At 37.7% G+C, this 15140-nt stretch overlaps 1 protein-coding gene across 5 annotated transcripts in view; it reads right to left on the bottom strand.

Moving 5' to 3' along the window:
- TNRC6B (trinucleotide repeat containing adaptor 6B) overlaps window positions 1–15140 on the bottom strand; it is a 246723-nt gene that overhangs the window by 144998 nt on the left and 86585 nt on the right. For all 5 annotated transcript variants that reach the window (XM_081309335.1, XM_081309338.1, XM_081309333.1 and 2 more), the window contains one exon: window positions 14449–14516. In XM_081309335.1, coding sequence (XP_081165461.1) covers window positions 14449–14516 — 68 coding nt within the window. The remainder of the gene's footprint in view (window positions 1–14448; window positions 14517–15140) is intronic.

The raw sequence follows: 15140 nt of genomic DNA, 5'->3' as shown, positions 1-15140 counted from the left end.
ATAGGGACAAAGATGTAGGGACATTTTCATTAATTCAATATGTGCTTAGTGATGCTTTTTGTGTGCCAGGCACTTTTCTAGGCAAAGACCAAGACAACAAAAATCTGTCCTTGTAGAGCTAAAGATCAAGTATAAAGCCTCACTGAACCTGACCTTCTGGCTGCCCACCTCTCCCACTCCTCTCTATCTCACCCCACAGATGACTAGTTGAAGAGAAACCCAAGGAGGGTGCTCAGGACAGAACTTGTGCCTACCCTCTAGTGATCCGTCATGAAATTTGGGGAAAATAAACACTAGCGTCCTTTGGGGCAGCCCTGGAGTTTCTTGATGCTGACCTACTTATCTTGACCTATATTTACATACTGATGAAGAGTCAAAACATTTTACAACTACATGACAACGATATCCACGGGAAAGAAACCTTAAATTAAACACCATTTTCAAGAAGAAAAGAAGAATAAACACATTTTATGTTTCAAGTAAAGGCATATTATTTGTCTATAAGTAAAATATAAGCAAAATAAGACTTTTATTTATAAAATTAATTTCAATTTTCTGGAAGCTATATGATCAACCCTATCCACCATTGTTTCAAGTCATCGCCTTAGCCTAAAAGTAAGAGAAACTCGGAGTATGCAGTAGGTGGGAAACATATGTACTGAAGGAACTCTTACTGTAGTCCAGGTATCCAAGAAGAACTTCATAAAATAGGCTCCAGAACTTATTTATTATGATTCCAAAACACTTAGAGAAAAAAAAAGACATTTTCAGAGAGTTCATTTTTTAAGCAACTTAAGTGCAAATTAGAAAATTTATTACAAAAGAAAGTTTCCTATAGATATAGTACAAAATGTTGATGAATTTACTCAAGTTTCCAAAAGCAAAATTTCCATGAGCATAAAATATCATCTACTGAACTTCTTGTGGCATTTTCTAAATACAAATTAAACTTAAAATAAAACTTATTTCTCCTCCCCCTCCAAATATGAAAAGATTATATAGAAAAGCTTACTACTATATAATAACTGAGTTCACTGGGAGTTCCATTTAGCACTTCTTTTTTTTCTTATTTTTGGTACCAGGGATTGAACTCAGAGGCACTCAACCACTGAGCCACATCTCGGCCCTATTTTGTATTTTATTTAGAGACAGGGTCTCTCTGAGTTGCTTAGCACTGAGCCATTGCTGAGGATGGCTTTGAACTGGGATATAGCTTAGTGGTAGAGCACTTCCGTGGCCTCCGGAGCCAATGGGACTATAGGTGTACACTCACCGTGCTGAGCCATTCCGAATTCTTTTTTTTTTTTTTTTTAATATCTTTTTAATTGTAGTTGGACACAATATCTTTATTTATTTTTATGTGGTGCTGAGGATCGAAACCAGTGCCTCACACGTGCAAGGCAGGCACTCTACCACTTAGCCACAACCTCAGCCCCCAGAATTCTTTTTTTTTTTTTTTTTAATATTTATTTTTTAGTTTTCGGCGGACACAACATCTTTGTTGGTATGTGGTGCTGAGGATCGAACCCGGGCCGCACGCATGCCAGGCGAGCGCGCTACCGCTTGAGCCACATCCCCAGCCCCCCCAGAATTCTTATTTTTTTTTTAACGGTTATCAAAGAGCAGCAAGTAACAGCATAGAGTTTTTTTTTTTTTTTTAAGAGAGAGTGAGAGAGGAGAGAGAGAGAGAGAGAGAATTTTTTTTAATATTTATTTTTTAGTTTTTGGCGGACACAACATCTTTGTTGGTATGTGGTGCTGAGGATCGAACCCGGGCTGCACGCATGCCAGGCGAGCGCGCTACCACTTGAGCCACATCCCCAGCCCACCCCCCAGAATTCTTAATGCATTTATTTCAACATGCACTTTTTTCTTCTTCTTCCTTTTTTTTTTTTTTTTTTTTTTTTTGGTACCGGGGATTGAACTTTACCACTGAGCCACATCCCCAGCCCTTTTTTATTTTGAGAAAGGGTCTTGTTAAGTTGCTGACCTCAAACTCCCCAGTCTCCTGTCTTAGCCTCCTGAGTCACTGGGATTATGAGTGTACATCACATCCACTAGGCTCAACAAGCACGTATTTTAACGATTCAAAGGAAGAAAGAAAAAAAAGTTGAAAAACACAAAATGTTTTTTAAAATAACCTTTCTATGCTCAACTACCAACATCTGTGTTTTGAAGATGATTATCTGTAAAATTCACGATCTGAAAATATTTCTATATTTTCTGTATTTAGAAAACACTATAGAGCTGTCCAACATTTTTAAACAAACAACCAAATTAATGATTCCCAAAAAGCTTAGTGGTAGTCAAATATGAAATAAGGAATATCCTAAAAAAGAAACTTCTTTTTTTTTTTTTTTTTTTTTGCAGTGCTGGGAATCAAACCCAGACCTTGCCGCACAAGTGCTCTACCACTAAGCTATATCCCCCACCCAGGAATCTTCACTATAAATATTTGGGGAGAATAAATGTTTATAAATTGCATTACAGTATGAGATGAACCCAATAAAGACAGTCACATATAAAGTAAGGAGTTAGCTTAAGAACAGAAATAAAGACAAGGTAAGGACATATTGTTAGAACTTCTGAAAGGTCTATGTAATCAATAATTTAGAAAAATAAAAAAGGGTATTTTTTAACTAGGCATTTGGATTGGGAAGAATGTAATTAGGAAACAGAGAATTTAATCAAGACGTTAGAAGTTAAGTCCCTTAAAAATATTAACTAGGGGCTGGGAATATAGCTTGCATGCACAAGACTTTGGGTTCAATCCCCAGCACCACAAAAAAAAAAAATACCTGGAAGGGTGGGAGTGTGTCCCACACCTGTTAATTCCTCCGAAGTGGGAGGCTGAGACAGGAAGAAGGATCAAAAGTTTAAGGCCAATCTCAGCAACTTACAGAGACCTTGTCTCAAAATAAAAAATAAAAGGGCTGGGAAAATAACTCAGTGGTAGCGTGCTCCTGGGTGCAATCCCTAGTACCACAAATTAAAAAAAAAACAAAACAATAAAACAAAAACAATAACAAAAACCCCACAACAGACTACAGCACAAAGTCCCATCACACCACACTGGGTATGAACAACAATGCAGACAACATTCTTCACCTGAGTCTTCAATATTAAATTGTCTTCAACACTTTGATTTCCTTATTAGTCTCTCCTGCAGCCTCTCAACAGATGCTCCGTTAGAGAGCAAAATAAAAACAGATGGTACCATAAGACAGTAGATATAGAAATAAAGGGATTGATACAATTTCTTTCATTTCTTAAGATTCTATCAAATCCCTAAAAAGGGGATGCTGTCTATAAAGCACATTATGAATTGAGATTTTTAAAACTTTAAATAATGTTTTATTTAATATATACAAAAGATTATCATTTCAACATAAAATCAATTCAAAAGTTAATGATTTATATGTACACATATCAATACATCTATCTAGATATATCATGGTACTGGGGATCAAACTCAGGGTGCTCTTCTGAGCTACATCCCCAGCCCTCTTGTGTTTTGAGACAGGGTCTCACTAAGTTGCCCAAAGTGGTCTTTAACTTGCAATCCTCCATCTGAGTTGCTGAATTACAAGTGTGACTTAATGGAATCAGCACCAAAACAGACATGAAGACCAACGGAACAGAACAGAAGACACAGAGACAAACCCACATAAATAGTCATCTCATACTAAATAAAAGCACTATAAATATACATTGGAGAAAAGATGGCTTCTTCAACAAATGGTGCTGGGAAAACTGGAAATCCATATGTAGCAGAATTAAATAGAACCCTATATCTCACCATGCACAATTCAAATTGGATCAAGGACTTAGGCATTAGACCAGGGACCCTACATCTTCTAGATTTAGGCCCAACTCTCCATCAGCCGGCTTAGGAACCAACTTCTTCAATAAGACTACTAAAGCACAAGAAATAAAATCAAGAATCAATGAATGGGAGGGTATCAAACTAAAAAGCTTCTTCACAACAAAAGAAACAATCAAGAATGTGAGGAGAGAGCCTACAGAATGGGAGAAAATCTTTGCCATCTGTACCTCAGATAGAGCATTAAATCTCTAGGATATATAAAGAACCCAAACAACTTAACACGAAAAAACAAATAACCCAATCAATACATGGGCAAAGGAACTGAACAAGCATTTTACAGGAAAAATACAAATAATCAACAAATACATGAAAAAATGTTCAACAACTCTAGCAATTAGAGAAATGCTAATTAAAACCACACTGAGAGGGCTGGGGTTGTGGCTCAAGCGGTAGCGCGCTCTCCTGGCATGCGTGCGGCCCGGGTTCGATCCTCAACACCACATACCAACAAAGATGTTGTGTCCGCCGAGAACTAAAAAATAAATATTAAAAATTCTCTCTCTCTCTAAAAAAAAAAAAAAAAAAAAAAACAAACAAACAAACAAAAAAACACCACACTGAGATTCCATCTCACTCCAGTCTGAATGGCAATTATCAAGCAAAAATAAATGTGGGTGAGGATGTGGGGGAAAAGGTTTACTCACACACTGCTAGTGGAGATACAAATTGGTGCAACCACTCTAGAAAGCAGAATGGAGATTACTCAGAAAACCTGGAATAGAACCACCATATAACTCAGTTATCCCACTACTCAGTATATACCCAAAGGACTTAAAATCATCATACTACAGTAATGCAACCACATCAATGTTTATAGCAGTTCAATTCACAATAGCTAAGCAACAGAACCCACTGAGGTGCCTTATAACAGATGATTGGATAAAGAAAATATGGTACATATACACAATGGAATATTACTCAGCCATAAAGAAGAATGAAATTATGGCATTTACTGGTAAATGTGAAATAAGCCAATCCCAAAAATCCAAAGGCTGAATGTTCTTTCTGATATGCGGATGCTAATACACAATAAGGTAGAGGAGGGAAGAACAGAAGTTCACCGGATTAGACAAAGGGGAATAAAGAGAAGAGAGGGGAGAATGGTCATAGGAAAGTCAGTAGAATGAATTGGACTTAACTTTCCTATGTTCATATATTAATACATGGCCAGTGAAACTCCACATCATATACAATCACAAGAATGAGATCCTAATTAGAATAAGTTATACTCCATGTATGTATAGTATGTCAAAATACACTCTACTGGGGCTGGGGATGTGGCTCAAGCAGTAGCGCGCTCGCCTGGCATGCGTGCAGCCCGGGTTCGATCCTCAGCACCACATACCAACAAAGATGTTGTGTCCGCCGAAAACTACAAAATAAATATTAAAAAATTCTCTCTCTCTCTCTCTCTCTCTCTCTCTTATCTCATCTCATCTCTCTCTCTCAAAAAAAATACTCTCTACTGTCGTGTCTATCTAAAAAGAATAGAATTAAAAACAAGTGTGCAGTTAACGTTATATAATTTTCTATATTAAGCCTTTAAAATTTAGGCTGCAATTTCCATTTAAAGTACATTTTAATTTGATCATTAAGTTTTAAAATTTTGTTTTGTTTTGTTTTTTACTATTGGGGACGGAACCCAGGGGTGCTTTACTAATGAACCACATCCCCATTCCTTTTTATTTTTATTTTGAGACAGAGTGTCAGTAAATTGCTGAGGCTGACCTTAAATGTGCTATCCTCTTCCTCCAGCCTCCCTAGTAGCTGGGATTAAAGGTGTTAGCCATCATGTTGATTTCATTAAGGTTTTTTGTTGATGTTTTTGCAGTGCTGGGAATTGAACCCACTAAATTCGCTAAAATTGTGGTAAATAAAGGTCTGGAGGCACATTCAGTGGTGTGGTATTTGCCTGGCATTCACAAGGCCCTGGGTTCTGTTACTAGCATCAAAATAAAATAAATAACGAATTGTGATTTAAAAACAAAAACAAAAACAAAACATGTATCACCTTAACCTCTCCTTTATTTTTCTCTTTGTTTTTGCAGTGCTGGGGCCTTGCACATGCCTGGCAAACCATCTACCACTGAGCTATACCCTGAACCCCATCTTAATCATTTTTAAGTGTATAGTTCAGTAGTGTTCAGTCAGTGTATTTATATATATATATATATATATATATATATAACATCTCTAGAACTTTTTCATCTTGCAAAACTGAAACTCTATGCCCATTGAACATTAATTCCCCTTAGCCCTTGGCATTTATTTATTTATTTTTAATTTTGAGACAGGGTTTCACTGAGTTGTTTAGGGCCTCACTAAGTTGCTGAGGCTGGCTTTGAACTCTCCATCCTACTGCCTCAGCCTCCCAAGCCGCTGGGATTACAAGTGGGCACCATAGTGCCCAGTTTATTGTAGATACTTTGAGTAGAATTATACAGTATTTTTCTTTTTGTGACTGGCTTATTTTGCTTAGCATGATGTTGTCAACATGTATCCATGTTGTAGCCACATGACAAGGGTTTTTTTTCTTTTTAAGGCTGCACAATTTCCACTGCATATATACATGAGTGCCATATTTTGCTCAGCCTTTCATCTGTGGAGGGGAGGCGTCTAGGCTGCTCCCACCTCCTGGTTCCTGTGAGTAATGCTGCAGTGGCATGGGTGTGCAAATGTCCCTTCCGCATTCCGCTTTCACTCCTGCGATCCCAGTGGCTCGGGAGGCTGAGGCAGGAGGATCATGAATTCAAAGCCAGCCTCAGCAACTTAGTAAGGCACTTTGCAACTCAGAGAGAGACCCTGTCTCTCAATAAAATATGTAAAGAGGGCTGAGGATGTGGTTAAGAGCCCTTGGCTTCAATCCCCAGTACAAAAAAAAAAGCAATTATGCTTTCAGAGATTTGTTTTTAATAATGGCCTTTCATAAAATGAACCAAAAAAATAAAATGTTGTCAACGAAAGTTTACTAAGCAAACTGAATTATTTTTAGCAAAGACAAGTATCTTTTGAGAGTATGAGTCAACTTCAGCACCGAAATTTAAAATTTAAACTTGTTTATATATTATATTGATACAGAAGGAAGTGAAAGAGACCAAACTCACCTTATCACCACACCAAAACTGATTTAACTTTGAAATTGATTAAAACAATCTTCCAACAAACATCTAGGCCATGATGGGTATCATAAAAAAATCCAAATCAAAACTACATTTATAGGGCTGCGGTTGTGGCTCAGAGTAGAGAGCTCCCCTAGCACAGGTAAGAACCTGGGTTTGATCCTCAGCACCACATAAAAATAAATTAATTAAAGATAGTGTGTCCAACTACAACTAAAAAATAAGTATTAAACAAAAAAACTACATGGATATCCTGCCTAAGTAGAAACACAGTATCCAAATGAGCTTTCCAAAAGCATGGTAAAATAACCAAGAAGCAAAAATCTGTTTATGTTGCTTTTTGGTAAGATGTCATAGTTTTTATATTTACTCCTGAGTTATACATGTCATGGAATTAAAGCCATGTAATTTTAATGTAGTAATTATATGGCAATCAACTTAACTTGTCTACTTTGCTACAGTAGTTCCTTTAAAGTGAATATCCTCAGAAAATGATTACATTATAGTAAAATAAGCCCCATTCAAAAGCAATACCATTGAAACTATTGTTTAAAACTATATACTCTAAAATCTCACTCATGCACACACACTGAAATTCAGCACAATCAATCAAAATATTAATAGTTTAGCACAGATATTTTTCATTATCAAAAGTCTATTATTTTGGGCCGGCATTGTAGCTCAGCAGTAGAGCGCTTGTCTAGCACATGTGAGGCCCTGGATTCAATCCTCAGCACCACATAAAATAAATAAATAAATTATAAAGGTTAAAAAATCTAATATTTTTTAAGAGAGCTTTATGCATGCACGGCACCCTTAACTTCCCTTTTAACAGATCTTAATTCTACTGAAACACCACAGAAATGAAATAATTTTTTAAGGCTTCCAGAATATATAATCAAAATGTTAAATGAGGAAACAAACAAAGTGGCATAGATCATCCAACAAGGTAATTTCAGTCCTAACACTTCAAGAATTTGCTTTCTGATCCTCAGAAAGTAACATCACCTGTGTCCTCTGGATTCCACACTGTGAAACAGCTACTCATACGGACCGATGTCAATGGATAAGAGCCATTCTAGAAATCACTTCGGAGAAAAAATAGGCTACATCTCTGCCTCACACCACATACAAAGACAAACGCCAGTTCAAATAAAGGACTAAATGTAAAAAGTAAAGCAAAGAAATGAAGGATAACATATTGTGTTAGGGTAAGGAAGAAGACTGCTCTGGGTAAACAGGAAACATGGAAACCATAAAGGCTGATTTTACTATATAAAAATTTAAAAAACTTATTAGTATGAAAGTTATCCCAATTTAGATGACAAAGACTGAAAGAAAATACTTAAAACACCTCAACAAAGGTTACTATCTAAAATCTATGAAGGGGCTGGGGATGTGGCTCAAGTGGTAGCGCGCTCGCCTGGCATGCGCGCGGCCCTGGGTTCGATCCTCAGCACCACATACCAACAAAGATGTTGTGTCTGCCGAGAACTAAAAATAAATAAATTAAAAAATAAAAATAAAATCTATGAAGGACTCCTAAAAGCTTTTTTTAAAAATATTTATTTATTTATTTTAGTTTTTGGCGGACACAACATCTTTGTTAGTATGTGGTGCTGAGGATCGAACCCAGGCCGCACGCATGCCAGGCGAGCACGCTACCGCTTGAGCCACATCCCCAGCCCCCCTAGCCCTCCTAAAAGCTTTAAAAAACAAAAATCTGCCAGGCATGGTGGCGAATGCCTGTGATCCCATCAGGGAGGCTGAGGCAGGAGGATGTTCAAAGCCAGCCTCAGCAACTTAGTGAGGCACTGAGCAACTCAGTGAGACCCTGTCTCTAAATAAAATATAAAAAGGGGGCTGAGGATGTGGCTCAGTGATTAAGCACCCTGCATTCAATCCCCCCCCCAAACCAAACAATCCAATAAGAAAATAGAAAAGTAAATAGATGATACATAAAATAAAAATAAACTAACAAAAGATAGTCCATTTCTCAATAAGCAGAAAAATGCAAAATTAAAACAGTAAAATATTATAGTGGCAAATTTTTTGGGTGGGGGTTTGGGGATTGAACCCAGGGGTGCTCACCACTGAGCCACATCCCCAGCCCCTTTTTATATTTTATTTAGAGACAGGGTCTTGCTAAGTTCCTTAGGGTCTCACTTAGTTACTAAGACTGGCTTTGAATTCACAATCCTCCTGCTTCAGCCTCCTGAGCCGCTAGAATTATAGGTGTGCACCACTGCACCCAGCTACAGTGGCAAAAATTTAAAGAAAAAGTATTTTATTATCATAAAAAGCGTGAAAAAATAGTTATTTGTACATACTACTGATGGAGGTGAACAATGATACAGCTTTTTTGTTTTTTTTTGGTACCGGGGATTGAACTCAGGGGCACATGCCCACTGAAACATATTCCCTGCTTTATTTTTTTTTTTTTGTAATTTATTTAGAGACAGGGTCACTGAGTTGCTTAGCACCTCACTTTTGCTGAGACAGGCTTTGAACTCTCGATTATCCTCCTGCTCCCGCCTCCCAAACCGCTGGGATTACAGATGTGTGCCACCACGCCCGGCCTAATAAAGCTGGTTTCTTTTTTTCTTTTTTGGTGCTGGGGATTGAACCCAGGGCCTTGTGCATGTGAGGCAAGCACTCTACCAACTGAGCTATATCCCCATTCCCTGATACAGCTTTTTAAAAAGGCAGTTTATTAACAACTATCTTCATGTAAATCACACATGCCCACAGATTTTATAAGTTTTATTATAAAGTACCCAGAAGACAAAATCTTCTATAGAAATAAACCTGTGTATAAAGATCTAAGAATAAAAATGTTCAATAACCCTTCAGTAGATAAATGGATTTTAAAAATGTGGTGTAAATACACAATGGAATATCAGTCAGCAATAAAAGAGAATAAAATCATGGCATTTGCAGGTAAATGGATGCAGTTGGAGAAGATAATGCTAAGTGAAGTTAGCCAAACCCCCCAAAAATAAATGGCAAATGTTTTCTCTGATATAAGGTGACTGACTCATAGTGGGGTAGGGAGAGGGAGCATGGGAGGAATAGATGAACGCTAGATAGAGGGCAGAGGGGTTAGCAACGATGGTGGAATGTGATGGACATCATTATCCAAAGTACATGTATGAAGAATGAATTGGTGTGAACATACTTTATATACAAACAAAGATACGAAAAAATTGTGTTCTATATGTGTAATAAAAATTGTGATGCATTCCACTGTCATGGATTTAAAAAATAAAAGCAATAAAAAAATAGAAAATGAAAAAGTAAAAAAAATAAAAATAAAAATAAAGAATGTTTAATAAAATATTTTCTGTACGAATTGAAGAAGTGAAGGTCACCAAAAAATCTTTTAGATAGAATGTTAGTCAGCTTTTTCATTGCTGTAACCAAAAGACCTGGCCAGAAAAATTTTAAGGATGAAATTTCATTTGGGAGCTCACAGTCAGAGAGGTCTCATCCATGTACAGCTGGCTCAATTCCTCAGGGCTTGAGGTGAGGGAGAACAGCAGGGAAGAGTGTGATAGAAGGAAGCAGCTCCCATGACGATCAAAAAACAGAAAGACTCCACTTGCCAGTGAGAAGATATACCCTAACGGCATGCCCCCAAGGTCCACCTCCTCCAGCCACACACCCCCAGCCTTCAGTTACCACTCAGTTAATCCCTATCAGGAGATGGATTCACTGAAAGCTCTCACAATCATTTAATCTCTGAATGTTCTTGCACTGTCTCACACATGAGCGTTTTTTTTAATTACTTATTTTTTTATTTTTGCATTTGCAGATGGACAGCGAACATTTATTTTATTTGTTCATTTTTATGTGGTGCTGAGGATTGAACCCAGTGCCTCACACGTAAAAGGCAAGCACTCTGCCACTGAGCTACAGCCCCCGCCCCTCACACATGGGCTTTTGAGAGACACCTAATATTAAAACCATGACACCATCACAACAGAAGGTGTTGCAGAAGTTTCAAAGAATAAAAGCCTTCAAAAAGTGTCAAGTCACAAAAGCAAGAATAATGTTGGGAAGTCAGGTGTGGTGGTGCACTCCTGTAATCCCAGCTACTCATGAGGATCAGGCAGGAGGATCACAAGTTTGAGGACAACATCAGCAACTTAGACTCCCATCTCAAAATAAAATAAAAAAGCTGGAAGTGCTGGGAATGTGGCTCAGTGAAAGAGCACTGCTGAGTTCAATTCCTAGAACAACATACACATACACACACAGAGAAGTAAGTTGGGGGAAAAGATCCAGCTGTTGTTTTAAATATATTTTAAAAAAATATTTAGGAAGATCACAAGGGGAAAGAGGGCAAAAGAGGAGTCTCACTTTCTATATCCACATTTGCTGCTTGACTGTCTTTTGACAAGCATGTATTCCTTTTTCATTCTTTGATTTTTTGGTTGTTTTTTGGCATGGTACCAGGGACTGAACCCAAGAGTACTCTACCACTGAGCTACATCCCTGGCCCTTTTTATTTTGAGTCAGGATCTTGCTAAGTTGCAAAGACTGGCCTCAAACTTGCCATCCTTCTGCCTTAACTTCCCAAGTTGCTGGAATTACAGGCATGTGCCATAATTGAAAAAAAAAAAAGAAGAAGAAGAAGAAGAAGAAGAATGGGAATTTCTTAAATCATTCAGCAATGTGTCACTTTTAGGGTCTGCTGTGAACTATTCAGTTCTTAAGTCCTCCTATCCAAGATTCATTCATATTTATAAAGTACATAAATAATCAGTGGCCAGGGCTGGGGTTCTGGCTCAGCGGTAGAGCACTTGCCTAGCACGTGCGAGGCACTGGGTTCGATCCTCAGCACCACATAAAAATAAACAAAATAAAGATATTTTTTAAAAATAAGTAAATAAATAATCAGTGGCCAACTACAGTTCTAACATTAAAATAAATTCATTTTTAGGGCTAAAGATGTAGATCAAAAGTAGAACTCTTGCCTAGAATATGCAAGGCCCTGGGTTTGATACCCAGCACTGCAAAAATATTATGTAAATGAAAAACTTTTAAAACTTTGTTTCGTCAAACAAATGAACACAGCACCTTTACTCCCCAAACTCACTGAGTGGTGAGTAGGTCTACCAAGGAGTGCCCAGTGAGAAGACTCATTTCTGCTTTATACTTTAATATAGACTAGGCCCAACCCAGACAATGCATCTGTGAAAGAGTCAGGCAGCAGGAGCTGTGTGAACAGTAAGGCTATTATACAAAATGTTCAAGTCTGCTAGGCTATTTGAAACTCTCTGAAAGAAGCACAGGACATATAACATAACTTTTACAGAATCTGCCCCTGGGATGTTTCCTGAAGAAGCTGATTCAGAGTAGAGGTTACCCAAGTTCGTTTTTAAAGATAAAACCTGGTTACCTTGTTTTGTTCCCCCCCCACCCCCAGGGCTGAAGACCAAACTCAAACTATGAATAATGAGAAAAACAACCTACTCCTTACAGGTGCGCTCTGCCACTGAGCTAAATCCCCAACCCCAAGACTGGTTTGTTTGGGAGAGGGATACCCTCTAGAGAACAGAACTTTCATCTGTGCCTAAAAATAAGCTTTAAATGCGGGCTGGGGTTCTGTCTAGCATGTGTGAGGGCCTGGGTTCCATTCTCAGCACTGCATATAAATACATATAATAAAGGTCCATTGACAACTAAAAAAATATATTTAAAAAAAAAAAGCTTAATGCCCTTGTCATTGTTTCCTCCAACTCCCTCTTATTCATGAGACTTTGATCTTGACAACTGTATGCAAGGATGACAGAGATCTGAGAGTACGTGGGCGGGGGCACTTGCCTGGCATGTGTGAGGCACTGGGTTCAATTCTCAGCACCACATATAAATAAATAAATAAATATAATAAAGATCTATCAAAAATTAAAAAAAAAAAACAAACACTTCAGTGCTGGGGATGTAGCTCATTGGCCCAGCATGCACAAGGCCCTGGGGTTCAATCCCCAGCACTGCAAAAAAACAGGCCAATAAAGGAAAAAAACTCTAAAGCTAGAAAGATCTGGGTTCAAATCCTAAGTTCCACTGTAAGTTGAATTATTATGGTAAATAAGTTACCTACCCTGATTTCTGAGTAAAATGGAGACAACATGCTGCAATGAGTGGAAATGACATATCAAAAAGACATCTAACCAAGAACTCATGCACTGAAAGCCCCTGAACCATGGAGCTATGATTTCTATATCACAAGACCTTTGACTGGAGTGTGAGGTCGGGGAGTGGATGTGAGGCAGGAAGAAAAGCACTTAAAAGTGATTCTCCTGTCATTCCTTTGGGATTCCATGTCTGGCATTCTAATTTGCTGAAGATGAATTGATTCCATCAGTTCATGCGGATGTAAGTGCATTTGACAGAATACAGCAAAGTTAGAATTTATACTGTGGGCTATTTTTAAAACTGCTAGGTTAGCAAAGTAAACTGGCTGTGAAAATATCCTGGTTTCCATTCACAACAAATACAAGACAAACCATTTTCCTTTAATGACTCTGGCCTCGTGGCAGCATAATCTCTTCTGCATAATTCATTCCTAAGGGTTTCGGAGACATAATTTTCTTAAGACAGACCAAAATTAAACTACTTTTCTAGGAAGAAAAAATGAAGAAGAGGGGTTTCCACAGATTTTTCAATAAATTCCATGAATCACCATCCCATTAAGAGACTACAAGTCTCAAGAAAAAAATAGTAGTTCTGTCAGTACTTTAAGCCAGTCTGAAGTTTCTTTCCTTTAAAAGGGCATATGAAAAACTGGTCTGCTCTACAATGCAATTTTTCAAATTCTGTGACAGAGGGAGAAAAAAAATCGACTACTCAATTTTTTTCACCAAAAAGCTATCCAGCAGACTCCAAATTTCAGGTTTAAAACCAATCACCCTTGAAAAAGTCCAAGGAGAGATCCTGTATTGTTTAAAATGTTGGCTAAATTATGTTAATTATAATTCCTGCTCCTTTAGGGAAACAATTTGTATTTAAACAATGATCAGAAGTGTAAATAACCAAATGGAATAGAATTTCAGGAAGTACTATTGAAATAAATTCAAACTTGGAATGTAGGCGAAGTCAGTTTAGTTCACTTCATAAAGACATTGCTAAGAAAAGGATGTACTATTTTACACTTTCTTTGGAAAACAACCAAAATGAATTAGTTCAATTTGGAACATCCTGAGCCTTAAAGCCTTTGAAAAGCATAATATAAATTTTGATTAGTCAAGTGTGAAAAACTACAAAGCCAACTTTCTTGTCCCTCCAGTTAGTCAGTCTATAAATAGAAGCAATGCATTAAGAGCACCAAAGCAACTGGTGAGTTCCACAATATCTCCAATGTATATACTCTCAGCTTGTTGAACCAAAGTGTTTCCAAGGATCTGTGACAGAACCCTTTTTAAATAAACAGTGACTCACTGTTTGCTTTCTTCACCAGGAGGTGGAGTCTTGCCATGCCCTTCCATTACAAAATCCTCCTGTTCCACCTGCAAAGGCAAGAACCATAGGTTAGATGCACCCACTAAGTAATATGCAACTCACTCCAAAGTGCCAGGCTCTGCCTGTGCACAGGGCCATGACACTGCAGTAGCTAGGCCAGAAGCTTAGGGCCTGTGGTTTTCATTCTTATTCACTCTCCAGATTTGCTTAAGGTACTTCTCCTTGGGTGACTAGATTTGCTGAATGAAAAAGGAATCATGTTGATTTGCACCTCATGTAACAAAGGATTTGCATCCGGAATGTAAAAGAAAGACTATGAATCAATGAGAAAAACAACCTACTCAAAAAGTCTGCAAAATAACTAAATAGGAGTTCCACTGAGACTTATGCATATGAAGACGCTTAATCTCATGTCAGTCAGGAAAATGCAAACTGAAATCACAAAGAGAGATCATTTTGCAACCACCAGGTTGGCTAAAATGAAATAGTCTAGCAATAGCAAGCACTGGCCAAGCAACAGCAGCTCTCACCCACTCCCAACAGGAGGGAAAAATTGGTACAATTACTTTGAAAACAGTTTTTGCCATTCCCTGCTACATAGGAACATGTACTTACTATACAAATTTCTTCCTATTTTTTCAAGGTTTTTTTTTTAAGTTGTAGATTGACAC

The sequence above is a fragment of the Spermophilus citellus genome (assembly GCF_964194105.1).
Source record: "Spermophilus citellus genome assembly, chromosome: 10".
In the NCBI taxonomy this organism is placed as follows: domain Eukaryota; kingdom Metazoa; phylum Chordata; class Mammalia; order Rodentia; family Sciuridae; genus Spermophilus; species Spermophilus citellus.
The sequence above is the reverse complement of the archived record's forward strand: the minus strand, read 5'-3'. Positions and strand labels throughout refer to the sequence as shown.